A 15,666-nucleotide genomic window follows, 5' to 3' on the forward strand; every position below is an offset into this window, starting at 1 on the left:
TTTGGGAGTGCTTGGTGTGTTTGGAGGTGCCTGGTGTGTGCGTGCGTTTGTAGGTGGGGGGTTGGTGAGCAAAGTAAGCAGGGGGGCTCTGCCCTCCTTGTGTGTGTATTTATTTATATATGTTGTTTTTTTATGTGCTGGAGTCAGATGCATGGTAGTGGGTCCACAATCTAGTCATTGCTGGTAACCAGAAATGTAACTCTGGTAACCAACAGAGAGAGCCTTCAGGGTTCTCTACCATAGGAATAACAAATTAAAAAGCTAAATAAAACAGTTAGCAACACAGGGTTGCAGAGACTGCCTCTTTCAAAATGCTGCTTTGTGTTATGCTAGGCTGCATCCTTAGCGCCCTCCGTGGCGGAGAGTGGTAAGCGGCGGTAACGCAGCCGAAGCTCTGCTCACGGCCGGAGTTCGATTCCAACGGAAGGAGGAAGTCGAATCTCCGGTAAAAGGGGTCCAGGTCCACTCAGCCTTCCATCCATCCGTGGTCGGTAAAATGAGTACCTGGCATATGCTGGGGGGTAAAGAAAGGCCAGGGCAGGAACTGGCAATGCCACCCCATATATACGGTCTGCCTAGTAAACGTCGCAAGACGTCACCCTAAGAGTCGGAAATGACTCGCACTACAAGGGCGGGGACACCTTTACCTTTAGGCTGCATCCTCAGTGTCATAGGTTTGAAGGGAGGGATTGTCCTACATATTCCCTCTCTTTCTCTCCCTCTCTCTCCCCCCCACTCTCTCTCTCACTCACTCACTCACTCACTCACACAAACACAAACCTATTACACATTGCATTTTGCTTCTCATTTGTAATACCTATTTGCAGAGTAGCAGGTACAAAAGGAACATACACTTACTTACGTCTTTACAAACCAGGAAAAAAGAAAGCTGAGGCTCACTGGCTCCTAGAAACAGAGGTTATCTACCAACCCCAGCCAAAATCTGTAGACCCCTGATGTGTGGGGTGCAATATTGTTCTACATGTGTGGGGGAGAGTAGGGTATAGAGGCTCCCTTCGTGCTGGGCATGCAGTCATGCTCCAGATTATGGCTTGGCAACCCAAGGCTCTCCCTTCCTCTCATTAGAGCATCCAGTGTCCCAAGTGTTTAAGCAACCTTCCAGGAATACATCCCTGCTTGGAATGGGGCAGGTGTCTCCTGTTGCCTTGAAGGGAGGATCTGCTGCTAGGATGCTTGGAGCCCTGCAGGCCACATGGTGGTAGGGAGGAGGTATGAAGCTGCATTAAATCAAGTCAGACTATTCATCCATGTAGCTCAGTATTGTCTGCACTGACTGGGTTTCAGACAAGAGTTTCCCTCTCATAATGGAGATGTCAGGGATTAAATCGGGGATCTTCTGCATGTGCTGTTTGACTGAACCACATACAGTACAGTCCTTCCTGCAGTCTTCTTCCACCTCCTCCTTTGATTTGCCACTCAGTGACAGAGGTTGCTGTTGCTGGCTGAAAAACTGGGAGTGGAGTGGAGAGGAGACGGCTAGTGCTGCCTATTTCCTCCTCCCTTCCTCTTGCTAACCTGAGCGGAAAGCCTCCTTGCCTTTCAAATGGAGAGCAAGATTGCACCCTGATTCCTTTACAGAGGTTTTGAAACCATGATTGTAGTTAGTTACTGTAAACCGCCCAGAGAGCTTCGGCTATGGGGTGGTATACAAATACAATAAATAAATATTATATACTGAAATGATTTTAAGTTCATTACTTGAGATCTGTTGTTTTACTCTGTTTGCCGCTAGGAATTCATATGTGCGACTGAGACACCTTTGCACCAACACGTGGGTCACCAGTACCAGTATTCCAATAGACAAAGATGAAGAAAGGCCTGTAATGTTAAAGGTAAATACTGACATCAGTCAATGTAACTGAACCTAAGAAATCTGCTTTCTAATGTTACATTTTGGTTGTTCCTCCTCCAACGATATTGCAGATTGGAACCTGCCAAACGAAAGAAGACAAGGAAGCATTTGCTATTGTGTCTGTTCCTCTGTCTGAGGTTAGAGATTTGGATTTTGCTAATGATGCCAACAAGGTTTTAGCATCAACAGTTAACAAGCTGGAGAATGGCTCTGTAACTCAAAATGAAAGAAGGTTAGTGATCCTTTCTTACCTTTTGCCTCCCTCCCTGATGTAATGCTATCAAACCAATGCGTACAGCTAATATGTACATTTATAAAAGACCACTGTTGTTACTCTGGCAGAAAGAATTGGCCAGTCCAGTATAGTTAGAATTTATGGTGGCTACAGCAGGGATGTGGTTCTCCAGATGTTGTTGGACTCCAAACCCATTGCCTCCAGCCAGCATGGCCAATGATCAGGAATGAGGGGAGGAGATACAATCCAACAATATGTGGAGGGCCACAGATTCTCCATCTCTGTGCTGCAAGTTCTTTCAGCCCTGGGGCCTACTTACACATTCAAAAATGTGTGTATATTGAATGCAAGGAGGGTTAGTGGGAGTGTATCATGCCTTAGCCCCACCTTCAGGCTCAGCTGACCTCTGTGCAGTGACACACTTAGGTGCTTGACATGCGTCAACTCTATCTTTACTTGGCTTTTGATACTGCAAGAGTCTTGTCCTTTGGTGAAAAAGTCTTCAGATTGATTGAGTCAGGGTCTTGTATCCAGTGCTGTGCCAGCGGGGTTCCACTGGCACAATGGGACTTCCATTTCTTTACCTGTCCCTGCTCCAGAGAGTCCTTCAACTGATTTTGAAGGTGTGCCGGGGGGTGACAGTGGAGGAGACAGGAGAGGAAGAGGAAGTTCCCTTGTGCACACAGAAGTCCTTTGCACCAGCAGAGCTGCAGCATTGGATATGGCCCCCAGATCTTTTTGTCAGTAATAATTATAACAAACTAGGAAACTATCCATCATGATGATGCATGGGGATATATGTGGAGGCTGAGATTATAATTAGCCTTTCCGAAACTTTGGGTCCCCAGATGTTATTGGACTACAACTCCTATCAGCCCCAGCCAGCATAGCCAATGATCACAAATGATGGAAATTGTAGTCCAGTAACATCTGGGGACTCAAAGGTTGGGAAAGGCTGGGTTATATGGAAGCTATTATTATTCTTTACCTATATAATAGATAATATGTATCTGTTTGAGCCTTCTCATGCTTATGGAACCAAAACTGCACCACCAAAGGATGAGAGAGTGCCAGCAGATCTGAGAATGCCAAATACAAAAAAATCTGCAGGGAAAAAAACTTGGAACGGGTGGGGGTGGGAAGAACCCTCAAAACAACCCCATAATAATTGAACGGCATGGAAACCTGACAACTGGGTGGGAGTTGAGGAATTGAACAGTGTGGTTGCAATGGGAGGAAACAGAAACATAGATGTATATAAAGGTTAGAGAAAAGGTAGAAAGAACCATTTCATTATCTAGTTGGGTCACTTCTTAGTATACCCTGTGAAGTTCTTTGTCAGTGAGCTCAAAAGAGAAATGCGCTCATAGACATCAATGAAGATATTCAAGAATTTAATGTGGGTGGGATTAAGCATAACTGTCCCCCCTCTGCAAAAAAAAGAAAAGAAAAAGGGAAAAGCCAGAGACAGAATATTTTAAAACAGCCCAGTGAGGACTGAGCATGATGAGTGGGCATGGAATGCTGACTAGCTGGTGGGAGTGGGAGTAGGGAGGAAAACTGGGGGGAGCGGAGATGGAAAGGAGTGGCTGGAACTCTGAAAAGAAGCACACCACACAGCAACATTTTGTTCACTGTATTGTACTTCTTCAAACTCAACTTAGGTTTGTAACCAAGCTGTTGGAAGATCTTATTTTCTTTGTTGCTGATGTGCACAATAATGGCCAGGAAGTTTTGGATGTGGTGGTTGTTAAGCCCAACCGAGAGAGGCAAAAATTAATGAGGGAACAAAATATATTGGCACAGGTATGTAATTAACAATAATATTTTATATGGAGCATATAGTTCACATGACACTTTAATCCATGGGTGGGGAACCTGTGGCCCTCCCGATAGTGTTGGACTCCAACTGCCATCAGCCCCAGTCAGCATTGCCAGTAGCCAGGGATGATAAGAGTTGTAGTCTGACATCATTTGCAGGGCCACAGGTTTTCCGCGCCTGCTTTAAACCTTAGCTAAGCTTAACCATGGTCTGAAGGTATCCTGTGGCATGCTGGTGCACAAGGTGAGAACTATGGCCCATTTACTCCTTTCCTTCTCCTGTGACTGCTGCCCTGTTGGGAGCTAAGCTCCAGTTTGGCTTGGTGGTACGTTTCAACCCGAGCTTATAATTTGTCTTGCTCCAAGCAAAACCATAGGCTGTGTAACCAAGGTTTGTTCTTGGCTTACTGCTTGTGGTTTGCTTGGGGGGGAAAAACCCACGCGTCCAAATTCAGATTTAATGCTAAACCAAACCATGGCTCGCCTCCCAGTAGCTTCGTAGCAGTAGGAGTGGGGGAGGGGCAAAGTGGCCACAGTTTTTGCTCCATGCACCAGCATGCTGTATGGTCACCTTTTAACCATAATTAGGCTTAACTGAATGTTGCCTATGGGTCTGCCTTCATCAACTGTTTTGTACTCATGTTTTAACACAAAAGGATAACTTAACATTCTGCTGGTACAGGTGTATACTATTTTCCTTCACACTAGCAATGAGAATGCTCAGGGAATGATGCAAACAACAAAAGAGATCATTCTCTGAATAAAATGGTACTTGTTTAGGATAAATGTAGATCACTGTGTTCTGTTGGCCCAGTTGTCATTTGTTTTTACAGTGGTGCTTTCTCCTTGTTATTTGCATAAACACAAAACATTGCTTTTTGTGTTACAAGCTAGTGGCATTCCTTGCATCAACATTTTTCTGTTAAAAACTGCTTGTGTAACGTCTCCCTTAGACTGCAACCTTAGAAGTTACTTCAGATGTTCTTTTCCATACTCATCATGCCTAACTTTTGAAATGTTACAAATGTGCATTGCGATGGTGACTTCAGCCATTTCCTCCCTCCCCTTCTCAGTTTCTGAAATGACACTAGCTTGGGAAATAATTTTCATTGAATTTAATAGGATGCCTTTCTGAGCACTGTGAGATCTGTCTGTGTTTTGGTTCTATTCCATTTATTACTGACAGGTGTTTTATTGGTCATGTAACTGATTGTGTGAACTCTCCTAACAAACACGAGTGAAATACACCAGCAGTGTTACCGATGCGGTCGTAAGTCTCCTGTTTGTGGGACTTTTCTCGGGTGTGTACATGGAATGTGTATGTGGAGGGCTGACTGCACACTAGGAGGTGGAATAACTGAGGAGTGTGGAGAAGACTTAAGTACAGAAGGGTGGAGCCACAATGCAGGTCTCCCGGGTGTAGCATTGTTGCCATTTATGGGATGTGTGTGGAGGCCGGGGCTATGCCACTTACTGGGAGGGACAGAAGTAGGGAGGTCAGGGCCAACCTCCCTGCTGCCTCACCCTACCTTCTCTTCCTCCTGGTAAGTGGCAGCAACATCGCTGCAGGGAAACTTGTGTTGCAGCTCCACCCCACTGGGTGAGCTACTTCTGCTTAAGCACCAGAATTATGATAGAAAATATAGGCCTTCCAGGAACTTTTTTAAACATGAGGCGATCAGTTGGAGGAGAAAGTGCACACAGGGTGAACATTACACATAGAGTGCTATGTTACTTAGACTGCTCAATCAACTCAGACTCATATATGTAGTGGTGTGTCACCCATATTCCTTCCCTCCTAGCTCAAAATCCTTTAATATATTGTTCACTGGATTCACCAAAAGACCCTGTTCCCCACCACCACCATTAGTCATTACTTTATGTTTGTTTGTGTGTGTGAACAGATATTTGGCATCTTGAAGGCTCCATTTAAAGACAAAGCAGGAGAAGGAGCCATGCTGAGACTCGAAGATCTGGGTGACCAGAGATATGCCCCATACAAATACATACTGAGGCTTTGTTACAGAATCCTCCGGCATTCCCAGCAGGACTACAGGAAAAATCAGGTTGTTCTCTTGCTTTTTTATGTGGCTACACAGTTGTATACAATGGGCAAGTCATGAACTCCTTGGTCATGTTTACAGTTTCATAGAACTCAGTGGGATGATTTCCACGGGAGAGAGATGCCATATTATGTCTTATGGAACCAGAACCTCACTTTCATTGAGGTTGTGGATGACTAATCCCAATGCCTTTATGCAAGTTAAAATACTCTCAATATAATAGTATGAGGTGCTGCTGAATTGAAACATCTATGCTATGATTTGTTCCCCCTGGAGTTAAAAAGGTGTGGGTGGGATTAACACAGAGGCTGGGCCAGGACATCCCCCTTAACCTGAGATCAAAGCCTCATTTGTTGAACCCTTACTTATTTATTTTATGTATTATTACGTTTATATCCTATCTTTCCTCTAAACATGGTTTTTCCCTCTCAGTTTTATCCTCACAACAACCTTGTGAAGTAGGTTAGGCTGAGAGACAAGTGCCTGGCCCAAGATTACCCAGTGAGTTTCATCACCAAGCAGGGATTTGAACTCTGGTATCCCAGGTCCCAGTCCGACACTCTAACCACTACACCACACTGGCACTCTGAGGAAGTTCAGCTTGATAGCCTGTTTTCTGATGTGCCTGACAGATGGTTTAAAAATGTGCCCCACTCATTAGTTGATTTGTTGACTCTTGTGTGTCATTTTTGAACTGATATTGTTGACTTTATATTGTTTTTATTTTGTTGGTGTCTTTCCATGATTGCTTTGGGGAGCCAATTATGACATACTAGTAATCTTTAAATAAACAAATACAAGCTAGGAAAGGGGCAGAGTGGAGAGATGGTCTGACCACAGATTAGCAGAGGTACTTCCACTCTTGTAGAAGAGTTCCATGCCTGTCTGAGAGCACCCTCTCTGACTTGCTTTACCTGTTGGTCTGCAGTGGACCAATGGACTGAGGTCTTCCCCAGCCTGACGAATCACCTGGGAAAATCCCATAGGTATTGCAAGAGGAGTCATCTGGCTGTGATAAGGCATCTTCTGGTATTTGTTTGGTATGCTGAGCGTCTTAAGAATCCGTGAATCATACTAGGGTAAACTTTACAAGAAGATTATGTTTATTTTAGAGCTAAAAGTATGCTGATCAGACAAACGTATGCTGGCCAGGTGTTTTGGAATACGGAGAAGCAATTTTTATTATCCTGTATCTCCAGCATCTGCACTGATTTTAAACTGCCTTCTGGGCACAATTCAAGGTATTGGTTAGGATGTAAATAACCTGTAGTAGCTTGGCATACATGGACCTCAGAGACATCTTTTCTCTAGTCCTTTGTACCATCATGACCATTAAGATCAAGTGAGAGTGCCTAATTCACTGTATGTGTAGGTGTTAAATCTGAGCAGCAAGGGCATGTTGTAGAGCAGCCTTCCCCAACCTTGGTTCCCTCCAAACATTTTGGACTATGACTTCCATCAGCCCCAGCTGTCATGACCCCGGAGTCCAGCAGTGAGCAGGACACCAAGTTAGAGGCTACAGTGTTACCATCTAAGAAGCCAAACCAGCATCTTGGTTCTGAGTCAGATGCTGGTGATCAGGGGACTATTAAACTCAAGGCTGACAAGCAGGAGCCTGCTGAATCAGATCTCACAGCACCAGGGCTCATTGGTTCCTTCTCCTCACCTTGAGAAACTGAGTGACTCTAGACAGTACCTTGTCAGTCTGATGGCACAGGAACACATCAGTTGGAAGGCCATGGAATGCCAGAGAAGTGCCCATCTTCAGGCTAGAGGGTTGACCCTTTAAGAGACTCTAGTTCTTCACAAAGGGGGGCAGCCAAACAGAATTGGACAGCAGGAAGAGGCTCAAAAGGCTTCAGTTGACCTCTGCGAGTTGCTCACTCGGAGCTCCCCATGGTGCTGTGGCAATTGACTTTCTTTGCTGCCTTGCTCCATGGCCTTCTCTGTGGGGCCCGAACAGGGCACCAGCCAATATGGGCATCAACCATGCTGGTTGGGACTGGCAGGAATGGTAGTCAAAAACATCTGGTGGGCACCAGGTTGAAGAAGGCTCTTGTAGTCCATCATTCTCTATGGCTGCTACACAGTTATGGAGCAACTGTGTTCTCAGAGGTCTGTAAAAGTCCACGTCTGAATCCAAGTCCAGAAGAGCTATAAAAGTTTCCTCTTTGGGATGGTGTGGGATAACTTTAATTTAATCAGACATGGGATAATTTTAATTTATTTGGGTAATTTTATTTATAATGTGTTTGTTACTTTTAACTGGTGTTAACTGCCTCAAGCGCTTGAAAAGGAGCAGGATCGAAGCTGAACTAAAATAAATAAGTTCAGGAGATGTAGAACATGCTTCTAGTAACCTAAAAAAAAGAAACCATGATCTCTTATGTGCTTGTCTGTCAAACTAAATGTTGCTGAACAAAAAAGGTGTGTGTGTGTGTGCGATCGGAACCCTCCATCTTTCAAGCTGCTTGACAGACCACCCTGGGATTTTCTTCCAGGAATACATTGCTAAGAACTTCTGCGTCATGCAGTCACAGATTGGCTATGATATCTTGGCAGAAGACACCATCACAGCTTTGTTGCACAACAACAGGAAGCTTCTAGAGAAACATATCACAGCTAAAGAAATAGAGACGTTTGTGAATTTACTCAGGAGGAATCGAGAGCCAAGGTTTGAAGCATCCTACACAGTTTCCTTTTTCTCTCTTTTTAAAAAAACTTTTACATTGATCATATTTTTTATTTGTGAATTTGTGACAATGAACTTGTGATATTGTCAGGACTAACTTTTAGATTACATAATATTTGCATGATATATACAGTAGGGCCTTGCTTTTCGGCAGCCCGCTTTGTGGCGTTCCGCTAATACGGCAGCTTTCAATTAGAGTAAGACCCCGCTCATATGGCGCTTGTTCCGCTTTTATGGCATTTTTCGGGTGTTGGGCGCCATTCTATTGAATGAGTTCCGCTTTTAGGCAGGTTTCGCTTTTAGACGGGGGTCTGGAATGCAACCCGCCATATGAGTGGGGCGCTACTGTATTTGCAGTCAGTATTTCAGAGATGACATCCTTTTGATAATCAATGCATTGCTTCCTTTCAATACATTCCTATAGTGTGACACACCCATTTTTTGTTAATCCCCCCTCTCCTCAAGGTTCTTGGACTATCTTTCAGACTTGTGTGTTTCGAACACAACTGCAATCCCAGTCACTCAGGAACTTATTTGTAAATATATGCTGAGCCCAGGAAATGCTGACATCCTCATTCAGACCAAGTAAGTTAATTGACCTCTCCGTTTAATTGTTTTACATTGTGCCACTTACACAGTTTAAATACATCATTTGTAGATACAGTGTAAAATTGTTTGTTTTAAGGTTGGTTTCGATGCAAATGGACAACCCCTTGGATTGCTCCACCCTCTCTGATGATATGGACGAGGAAGAGGTTTGGCTCTATTGGATTGACAGTAATAAGGAACCGCATGGCAAAGCAATCAGGCATCTTGCTCAAGAAGCTAAGGAGGGCACCAAAGCTGATTTAGAAGTTCTCACTTATTACAGGTAAAGCAATTTTCTGAAGAGGTAAATAATTTGGCCCACAGGACATGAGTTTGTCCTAGCTGTTCCTTCCATCTTCTCTGGATTCATCTGTAATTTCAGAGTTTCTGGATTGAATTCAAGTACCTGGCAGGCCACAACACACACTACAGAAATTTTGGAGGCTTGAGCTAACCATTCATTCAGTGCTTTGGGAAAGATTACCCATTTGAAAAAAATGTACTGAAAACACCAATTTCCAGAGTTGTTTGGAAAGTGGGAGAAAACAATGTCTGAACAAACCTGTAATCAATGAAGGCTGCATAATATGGTGCAGTGATGGTGTTTTGTTTAACATGATCCAAGTTTGAAAGCATTTGAAGCTGGAGCGTTGCTGAAGCTCAGTGAGCGTGGTGTGGATGTAATTAGTCTCTTGGATGAAAGCTTGCCGTTAGACCCAGAAAGTGAGATAGGAGTATAATAAATAAAATATTGACTTCACTGGGGATCAAATGAATGGTATGGGAACATCCGGTATCCTTGTTGAAACTACATGAATATGGATGTGATCAGTGCCTGGATAGGAGACTACAGGAAGTCCCATGTAAGATGCTCTGCTAGTAGAAGACTGTGAGATATAAGTATCATCATCAGATTCAATCAAACCTGGTATTGCTTAAGGAACTGGAACCCTGGGTACAGTCCTTGAGGAAAAATAACATCTGAACAATACCTGAGTTGTTTAATGCATGATCTTCAGATGTTTGTTGCTAGTTTTCAATTAAGCTAAATTTGTCTAATTGAATTAAGGCTGAAGTTCTGTGCATGCTTACCAGGGAGTAAGCCCCACTGAACATAGTGGGGCTTAGAAGTAAATCAGCATGAGATTGATTGCATTGGAAGTCAGCTGACTGATTTGTGGATTTTTAGCCTGGGTCCTTGCATTACTTTCCTTCATTAGGAACTCTGTATGGTAGACATAAAGGAAGCCACAGACCTGAACTTACAAGATCTGAACAGGGTGGTTCATGACAGATGCTCTTGGAGGTCACATATTCATAGGGTTGCCATAAGTCGTAATCGACTTGGAGGCACATAACAACAACAAATGGTAGACATTAAAAAAAGGACACGAGACAATTTTAAAAGCAGAAAATTGGTTTTAAATGTAAGAATTTCAACATAGTTCAGGGATTTATTGGGGACACTGCTGTGTGTACACCATGCACTGTAGACCTTATTTTATAACTGAGTGAGAGTTTAGCAGCCTCAGTCCAGCAAAATACTAGTAACGTGGAGTTTGAGATTATGTAATATCACATATTTAGACTGGTACCTCAGCAACCAGGTTCTTGGGAAGCAAATGCAGAATGAAAATGACAATGTTGCTCTATTATCTTTTATAAGGTATCAATTGAACCTCTTTGCAAGGATGTGTTTGGATCGCCAATATTTAGCTATAAACCAGATTTCCACACAGCTATCAGTGGATCTGATCCTCCGCTGCATGTCAGACGAGAGCCTGCCTTATGACCTCCGAGCCTCTTTCTGCCGCCTCATGTTGCATATGCATGTGGATAGAGATCCTCAGGAGACAGTGGTGCCTGTGAAGTATGCCAGGCTGTGGAATGAAATCCCTACCAAGATCACTATCCATGAGTAAGTTCCCTCTTGAAACAAACAAAATGGAACATTCATTGAGGCTAGCAGGTTCAGGGCAGACAAAAGTTAGCACCTGTTGTAAAAAAATAAAATAAAAAATGGCATAATGGCCACAGTCTTAGTTGGTTTTAAGGAAGGGTTGGACAAATTCATGGAGGGTAGGCATTTAGACCTGATAGCTAAATAGGACCTTCATGTCAGAGGCAGGACAGCTCTGAATACCAGCTGCTGAGGAGAAATAGAGTAAGGCCATTGCTTTCACGTCTTGCATATGAGCACACCTGAAGCGGCTCCCTAGTGGGACAGAGCCACAATAGTAGTTTCCTGACAGTGGGATCACTGCCACTTATTGGGAGGGAGAGGGATGAGGTGGTAGGGAGGTCAGCATGGTCCAAGTGCATTGGATAGAGCACTGCATTGGCTGCACCGATACTTCTTCAGTATGCCAACACTATGTTGACCTCCCTGCCGCCGCCTCCCTTCCCCTCCACATCCCAGCAACCAGCAATGGCCCCACTGCCGGGAAGCTAGTGTGGCAGCTGTGCCCCACTGAGTGAGATGGTGCTGAAACACACAGACATATGGCTGGTTACTCTTGGAAATTAAATCCCACCCCATATATACGGTCTGCCTAGTAGTAAACATCGCAAGACATCACCCTAAGAGTCGGAAATGACTCACACTACAAGTGCGGGGACACCTTTATCTTTAGGTGGATCCTGGCTCAAATCCAGCAGAGCTGTTCTTACGTTCTTATGACACAATATTTCTTCACATCTTTAAATAAAATCCTGAGAATTTTAATGCAGATACAAGCAAGAAGAAAAAACACTGCTAAATGCATGACATTTATTTTGGTTTCTATCCCATCCTATCTGTAGGGCTCAGGATGGGTTACATGATTGCAACAATACAAAATTTTAGAGTTGAATTTTAAGCTATGAATATTTATTACAGATGATTTGGCCTCTTCTCAAAACCCATTGTACTTGAAGCTATTGGAATTATATATAAAATTCTGATCTGGGACAAAGGGCATCACATAGGTTGATGATAAATACCAAATTTGCAGAATATATAAATTGTGAAACATTATAAGGACTAATGATGCAGATCAGATGCATATTATGACTGCTGTGCAAAATATTTCAGCCCAGACTTCTTTGGCAGTTTCGGGGAGAGGGGATTTAATCTTTGGAATATAATGAATTTGGAGCACTTCTGGGTGAGGGTAGGATCATTGTTGATAAGGTGGAAGAGGGTTTTTGATTAATTTTATTGTTACAATAACAACAAAAAGTCTTGTTGCTGCTTCAAGTGGCGGCTTGGCTATCCTCAGCAGCCTGCCAGCGTTCCTTTGTAATTTGGGACCAAAAGACCCAATGGGAATTATGCTATATCCTGAGGCATTTTTGCAGGGTACAAGATGGCTGCCCCACTTGCAGCAAAGCTTTTTTATTTGTGTTAAAAAAAAAATTCCTTGACCACTCTGTCTTGAATGAAAGTCTTTTGAATTCATCTCTTCAAGGTGCTAATATTGCACTCCCCACTTTTGTACAGGACAAGTAGTCCTGGGGAAGAGGATATCTGGCCCATCCTTACACATTACAGCTGCTTCAAATTAGCATTCATGTGCCTTAAAGTGCTTCTGCTGACAGGCTCCTAGCTTTGCATATAGTCGCTAAAGCTCTGCAGTGAGGTGCTGCCTGAGGTTCCACACTGTCCATTTTCCCATCTGTGCACACAGCCATACCCATCTGTTGCCTTTTAAACGCATGTTTGCAAATGCATGGATGATGTTGGTACATAGGCTGGAGTACCAGGATTGGCTACAGCTACTTGCTGTGTGCATGTATAAGCTTGGATCCTATATGTGAACCAAAGGAACTTCCATTCATGGAAGGAGAGTTGCACTCATAGAAGACATCCTGATTTAGCAGCTGCCAAGTCACATCCTCATTCAGGCAGGGATTTTGGTACATGTTTTAAATTTGAGAAGGTAGATGTTTCTGTTGATGTGTTGGGTGAACCGTGCCTATTTGAATATACTCAGGATTTGGGCCTTTGAATTTGTCAAGCAGATCATCAGCTGTTTTGCCAAATGCACAGTTCAGCATTATTTTATTTATTTATTTTTATTTACCCCATCTGGTATAGCACAGTGGGAAGGAGAGCCTGGCTGGGAGTCCAGAGCCTGTGAATTCAAATCCCTGCTCGTGTCTTCTGGGTGTCAAGGGCCAGCTACAGATCACCCCCACAGTGAGTGGCTCAGGGGTTACGTGGCCTGCCACCTGTGCAGCCTTGGGCAAGCTGCATAGTCCCAAGGAGCCCAGTTGCCCCCAGCTGGCAGTTGCAGATGAGGAAGGGGCTGGCTTGTGCAGCTGTGGCAAGCTGAGCAGGCCCTAGCCAGCTGGGGAGGACTAGCCTCAGAGGGAGGCAATGGTAAACCCCCTCTGAATACCGCTTACCATGAAAACCCTATTCATAGGGTCACCATAAGTCGGGATCGACCTTTAGGCAGTCCATTTCCATTTTTTAAAAAATTTAAACTTACAATAGAAGTAAATTAATAAATTAAAAGCAAAACTACAATCAATTAAAATGTACACATCATAATTTATGGCGAGGTCTAGGCTGATCCTTATGATGTCAACTCCTCTCTAATTACTCTTTGGGATGTCTGACAAGCCCATGTGAGAGGTCAACAACCTATCAAACACCTATGCTTGTGAGGCACTGAAAATAATTTATCAAGCATTTCCCACCTCCTGCTATATCCCATTTATTCAGCTTTTGCTCATGGTTTTGCTTGTAGGTACGACTCCTTCACAGATTCATCACGAAATGACATGAAGAGGAAATTTGCTTTGACGATGGAATTTGTAGAGGAGTACTTGAAAGAAGTTGTGAATCAGCCTTTTCCTTTTGGAGACAAAGAGAAGAACAAACTGACTTTTGAGGTACATTTCTTTTGTCCTGGCCAGCACTGACTGCTTTTTAAACTACAAAAAGGCAAAGGGAGGCCAGTAGAATGTCAGCTGATTAAGCCACCATTCTCTGCCTCCTTCCTTGCCATTACACATCAAATTTTCCACTTGAGGTCTTATATACATTATAATTTTGTGACAGTAGTTCTGATACCTGTTGAGTAAGTCAGTGGTTGGCTCTCAGCTTAATGCAGTGTGTGGAATCACAGTTTTGGTGAGGTAATGTGAGAAGCCCTGGGCTAGTCACACTGTGGCTCCTCCTCAGTGTTGCCCCAGTTACTAGAGACGCAGCATGAGCAATGCCCCAGGAATGGGGGGGTGGAAGGGGGTGCCAACGCGGACCTGACCTTTCAGCAGCTGCATCATTGCCTCATGCCATGATGTGGCAGGGCAAAGCCGTGGCAAGGACAGGGCAATGCAGGTACATCAGCAGAGCCAATCTGGCACGCCTGTCGCTGCACCCATACTATCCCAACCTCACTACCGCCCTACCCTGATACGTGGAAGTGATGACGTTGCCAGGAGGCCAGCTCCCTGGTGGCATCTCTCCCTGCGTAGCTCCATGCCCCTTCATATGACTGGAAGAAATAGAATAAATTATACCAAATATCAAATCTTTGCAAATGTGGTTAATTTTGCATAATTTATAAAGATTGCAGCATGTCAGCTCTAATTATGTCCAAATGCAGTCTAGACTAAAAACCATAAAATAGGTGCCCAACATGCGAAGTAGCCATTTAAGTTGATTTTCAGCTCTAGCCTGAAGAGGCATGCGGTGGTAGTGGTGGAGGTTTATGTTCTGCGAAAGCAGCATGTTTTCATCTTTCTGGTTCAGGCTTAAAGCTGGATCAGCGGAATATAGTTTGCTGCAGGTGCCTTTGGGGAGGTTATGAAAACTTCTGAAGGATTTGGTTATATCCTCCCCCTTGGTATCTTTGAACAAAAAAGGGGAGAGGAAGTCTGCTCCAGCATTGTGAATGGTCCTCATAGACAGGCAGGCCCTGGGGATCCTTCTCACTTTTACTGCTTTATCATAGACTGATTCTACCATCATGTAATTCAGTGTAGGTCATGCACTTCAGATTTTATGTTATGTTATGTTATGTTATGTTATGTTATGTTATGTTATGTTATGTTATGTTATGTTATGTTATGTTATGTTATGTTATGTTATTTTATGGCATCTTGCCCCCTCCTTGTCTGTTTTGGATCAGATCAACCAGTGTTTAGCCTAATCAGAAATGGATCTGTAATTTGTCCCTGTTACAGCACTCCAGGGAGCCCCTCCCTGCAATTTACTGCTGGAGAAGGGCTCCAGAGCACCACAGCGAGACTGATCCTTGGACATTTGGACTCATGAGGACTTATTTGGCAGGATGTTCCTAAGAGCCCTCCTTGCCATCCCTCTTTTCCTTGATAAATTGTGTTTATGTGAAGACTGAGAGGAAGCTGAAAGTGGAGACTGAGGCCCATTGGCTGGTGTACA

The 15,666-nt window shown here is 43.8% G+C and overlaps 1 protein-coding gene across 3 annotated transcripts in view; it reads left to right on the top strand.

Moving 5' to 3' along the window:
* Window positions 1-15,666, top strand: part of ITPR2 (inositol 1,4,5-trisphosphate receptor type 2) — a 345,272-nt gene that overhangs the window by 89,114 nt on the left and 240,492 nt on the right. For all 3 annotated transcript variants that reach the window (XM_061582221.1, XM_061582222.1, XM_061582223.1), the window contains 9 exons: window positions 1,754-1,853; window positions 1,945-2,105; window positions 3,773-3,914; window positions 5,834-5,995; window positions 8,494-8,666; window positions 9,150-9,269; window positions 9,370-9,555; window positions 10,939-11,190; window positions 14,009-14,153. In XM_061582221.1, the coding sequence (XP_061438205.1) occupies window positions 1,754-1,853; window positions 1,945-2,105; window positions 3,773-3,914; window positions 5,834-5,995; window positions 8,494-8,666; window positions 9,150-9,269; window positions 9,370-9,555; window positions 10,939-11,190; window positions 14,009-14,153 (1,441 nt within the window). The remainder of the gene's footprint in view (window positions 1-1,753; window positions 1,854-1,944; window positions 2,106-3,772; window positions 3,915-5,833; window positions 5,996-8,493; window positions 8,667-9,149; window positions 9,270-9,369; window positions 9,556-10,938; window positions 11,191-14,008; window positions 14,154-15,666) is intronic.

This window comes from Rhineura floridana, chromosome 8, assembly GCF_030035675.1.
Source record: "Rhineura floridana isolate rRhiFlo1 chromosome 8, rRhiFlo1.hap2, whole genome shotgun sequence".
Lineage (NCBI taxonomy): Eukaryota > Metazoa > Chordata > Lepidosauria > Squamata > Rhineuridae > Rhineura > Rhineura floridana.